Source organism: Rhinopithecus bieti, unplaced genomic scaffold (genome assembly GCF_001698545.2).
Source record: "Rhinopithecus bieti isolate Rb0 unplaced genomic scaffold, ASM169854v2 scaffold_17861, whole genome shotgun sequence".
NCBI classification, from domain to species: Eukaryota; Metazoa; Chordata; class Mammalia; order Primates; family Cercopithecidae; genus Rhinopithecus; species Rhinopithecus bieti.
In genome coordinates this window covers 5,647,523-5,652,160 of record NW_016809830.1, presented here as the reverse complement: position 1 = coordinate 5,652,160, position 4,638 = coordinate 5,647,523, and the positions used below count along the sequence as shown (strand labels likewise).

Sequence of the window (4,638 nt, the reverse complement as noted above, 5' to 3'; positions counted from 1 at the left end):
ATTAGTTTAAAAAAATTTTAAAAAAGGGCTGACTCAAATTTTAAAGTTTACCAGAAGAGATTAAAATCTTGGTATATACCAAGCACGAATTTGTGGACCCATTAGCTAAGTTTTAGGTAAGAGTAGCTAAATCTCATTAAACCTGTTTATTTCTTCTAATTTATAATTTGAGTCATTTCTATAGCTCAGATATCCAAATGTCCTTTAATAGAAATGCAAGTTAGTGCTGATTTAACATGGTTAGCTGTTCCAAGTTCACTTACCAAAATCACTTGCTATGAATGTGTGCACATGTACTCCTTAATTCCCTAAACCAGTTTATCCTTTTCTAAAGAAACTGGCTTTCAATTAATACACTACCAGACAGACATTTAACTCTCCTCTAAAATCAGAAGTTGACCAATTTTCAAATACATGGAAAGAGAAAATACTGATTTAGAATGACAAAAATTAAGCTTGGCAAAAGTAGTGACTTTTATTTACAATTGCATGTGTCAAGATTACAATGGAAACACTAGTGATACCATCTGAACAAAAGCAATGATTTATTGGTAATGGCAATGAATGAAACATTGACAGTCTCTGGCGAGAATCAAGCAATTATCCAGGAGCTGTAGATCTGATTGCAATATGGTTGTCCAGTATCTTTTGCACCTTAGTGGCTTTCTCCTTTTTTGCCAACTACCTAGAAAAACAAAAATAAATTTATATGTACATCCTATTGATTTTAAATATGCGTTATTAAAAAAAACTAATATAGTACTCAGTTTAAAACCTTGGTATTAATTTTTATCCTTGGATTTTTTCTGGCATGCAATGTATTTTCACTGTTGAAGCAAACTGTGACCTCTCCTCCCATCCCAGCCACAGGAATTACAAATAAAACACATGCAGGATATTTTTGGTTTCACACAGTTTTTTTGTTTTGTTTTAAGTATAGCAACTTTTAAAACAAGGTTGAAAGTTTAGAGAAGTTAATTTTAAAATGATCCTATATGAGTAAAACATATTTGACATACTATTTTTAGATAGTTAGAAATCAAATGTTGATCACAAAAGAATCTGGAATTAGAAGGGTATGCTAAACTCATGTCTTCATGCCCAACATAGCAAATTTCCAAACTTCCCCCCTCAATACATTGACATGCAATGAAAACAGATTAAAAGTGACTAACTTTTTCTGGTTTAAGAAAAAAACCCTGGTGTAAGAGTACTACTAAAAATGAAACAAATAAACCTTGTTTCTGTCAATGATTAGAAAAATCCTCTACTGGAGGGTTATAAAAAACATCCTGGTTGCTATATATGTGGCAGCATAAAAATGTGAAGAATAAAATTTGTTTTCTACCAACAAATCTAGAAAACAAATTCTGTGCAGGAGAGTTAGAAAATTATGTTCTAATTGAGAAATTTACCTAAAACTTAACGTTTATCATTAGATAATGTATTCTTAGAGCAAAAATGCCTCTAAAGAAACCCACTTGCAAAATACTGAATGTGTATTTGCGTAGAAAGATTTCTGTGTACATTTATAAATTTAATTTTCATATTTTACATTGATTCTATTCTAAATGGCAGTATCTATACCAGCAAAACTCATAAAGGTCATCAGTACCTGTCTGGTCTAAAATATAACATAGCTGGGTCAACATCATTTATGAGAGACCTGAAAGCTTTCCACTGAAATCCCAATCACACAATCCTAGAAATGTTTTCCCATCCTGAGAAAATCACTTCTAATACCTTAAAAGAACTCCCCTTTGGTCCAAAGACACCATGTTAGAAAGCTCACAAGCTAGCAAGATGATAAAAAGGCAGTTTCATACAAGAGAATGTGGATAAGAGTAAGAATTTCAGGTTTTAAGAGCCACTAGAAGGGGAAGTGGCATTATCTCTATCACAAGTAAATTTTGTGCTGATAAACACTGACAGCATTATTCATCATTATATTACTTGGGAAACACAAAACACAAAGCTATTAGATTAAGCAAAAGAAAACAAAACAAATAATATTAAAATTAAACTTCTAGCAGATGTGATACAGAAGACACAAATCTGCATACTGTTTCACAGGCTGATAACTCTCAACTTGCCAATGTGTATTTTCTGTAAAAAAGAAGAAATTCAACATTCCAACATGGATTGTCATCCCAAACGTAAAGCTCTTTTATTCATTCTCAAGTCTTTATATTATACCTCAGACCAACCAAAATCTAGGTACATAAAAATTAGGTGTATATTTATTCAAATATTTTTTATTTATATTTATTCAAAGAGTCCATTGATCTTCTATATTAATATGTTAACCCAGCCTAATATTCAGTCCATAAGTCCTTCAACTGGTTTTGAGCTCACTTGGGAAAAGCGGAGGACACGCCCCAAGCAATCATCAAAAGGACTTTGGGGCTAATGTTCCAACGCGGAAAAGAAAACTAACACCCCTCAACTGATACGCAATCAATATATTAAACTAGCACAAATACAAAAGAACTTGATGCAACTGCTATATTTGATTTCCAAAAGAATTCTATAGTTCCTAGGAAATGAAATTTAAAGTTTAGAATGGATTAAAACATTCTTCAACAACTAATTAAATCTAAAACCACTTACAACAATTTAAGTTTATTGTGATTTTACGTCTCAAAATGTAGTACAAAATTAAATACAAAATGGTAGAAAGTAAAAAAAGTAAAAAGGCTAGTGAGCAACACGGTATGGTAATAAAATTAAAGCACCTAGTTGCAAGCCCAAAGCTGAAACAAAATAAAAGGCCAATTGAGAAACACAACTGGGATGAGATCTGAAGAAAGAGATGGTTGAGGAAACCTAGGTAACAAGGCTGATCCAGATGATAGAAGCTGTAGAAATCTTGCACCAACAATGGCGAGAACATGGGAAGGGTGAGAGCAGACAGGTGCTAGATGAGCAGAGAAGCAAGGAGGGGAGTAGAGTAAGACAAGGTCAATCTTTATATTACTTCATTTTAAAATATCTTCTGTTTTTAGTTCATTTGAGTTGGATTAAAAAAGCTGAAAAATAAACAGACAGAAATGTTACAAAACAGCTGATACGGTGAATGGCCAGTTTAGAAGTCTATTTTATTACAGTGATAAAATATTTTCACATGCACCTCATTTCCTAAGAAGCAGAAGCCCCTATAATTTTCTCATTTTTTATTTTATTAAATTTTAATTAAAATTCTGTATTAAAATAAAGCAATCCATATAAAGAGCGTATTTCAGCACAAACATCTACTTCCAATTAAGATGGCAATGGCAAGTTTTTCATGCTGCAATACAAAAAATATATTGACAACACACAGCCAAAGTATAGATTATAATGTGTGCATGATGCCTATAAGAACCAAAAACAGAGAAGTAGAAGGGGTATTCTAGTCTGCCAAACCTTAAAAGTCTAACCTTAAAACCTGTAATAGCATGAAAGGTTGTCTAAGATTTCTATCAGCATTGGAGAGTCAACAGCATTACCTTAGCTTCTGTCATCTTAGTGACACAAGGAAGTCAGTGATATACTGAAAACTGAAATTGTCCAGAAACAGCTCACACAAGATAAAAATATAAACTGAAAATGCTAAACATTCGATCCACTTTATCATTCATTAAGCCATTTTATATAGCACCCTTCACTACTCAGTGGTCATCATAATTTTCCTCCCTGTGCCTATAAAATATATGCCAAATCTATTTTGAAATTTTCAATTCTAGGCCGGGCACGGTGGCTCACGCCTGTAATTCCAGCACTTTAGGAGGCCGAGGTGGGCAGATCACAAAGTCAGGAGATCGAGATCATCCTGGCTAACACGATGAAACCCTGTCTCTACTAAAAATACAAAAAAATTAGCTGGGTGTGGTGGCAGGTGCCTGTAGTGCCAGCTGCTCCGGAGGCTGAGGCAGGAGAATGTCGTGAACCCAGGAGGCAGAGCTTGCAGTGAGCCCAGATCGCGCCACTGCACTCCAGCCTGGGCAACACGGCAAGACTCCGTCTCAAAAAAAAAAAAAGAAATGTTCAATTCTAATTACTATGTATATACTAATTCAGACTGACCAAACAAGTAAGAGAAAAGACACACCATATGTGACTTGTCCTTGAATGAATCCTCCACCTTCCTAAGTTCATGTCCAGGTCCCTACTTCTCCATTCTATCAAGGGTGCCCATAGCTGTCTGTTGAACTGTCCAAATTCTACTCTCAAAACTTAGTTCAAGGCCCTCTTTCTTTACAAAGTATTCTCAGATTTTCCCAGTCATTGTAGGAGGAAAAGGAAAAGTCACTTAGCTGGTAACATCTGAGAATACTCTGTGGACAAAGAGACCCTTGCACTAAGCTTTGATTAATTTTGATTAACTTCCCCTATGTTTGTCCATCATCTACAAGAACACAGACTTGCTGTAGACCAGAGATCATGACTGAACAGTAGTCCCTCCTTATCCGTGCTTTCACCTTCTGCAGTTTCAACTGCCTATGGTGCAGTACAGTAAGATATTTTGAGACCGTGAGAGAAAGAGCAAGCACGGGAGAGACCATATCCATGTTAACTTTTAACCACAGTATATTGTTGTAATTGCTCTATTTTATTATTAGTTGTTGTTGTTACTTTTTTTTTTTTTTTTTTTTTTTT

General features: G+C 34.4%; 1 protein-coding gene across 1 annotated transcript in view; it reads right to left on the bottom strand.

Annotated features, from left to right (window-relative positions):
• Positions 1–450: 450 nt before the first annotated feature.
• TXNL1 (thioredoxin like 1) overlaps positions 451–4,638 on the bottom strand; it is a 35,739-nt gene continuing 31,551 nt past the window's right edge. The window contains 1 exon segment of the mRNA XM_017890506.1: positions 451–685. Within this exon segment, the coding sequence (XP_017745995.1) occupies positions 656–685 (30 nt within the window). The 3' untranslated portion in view covers positions 451–655.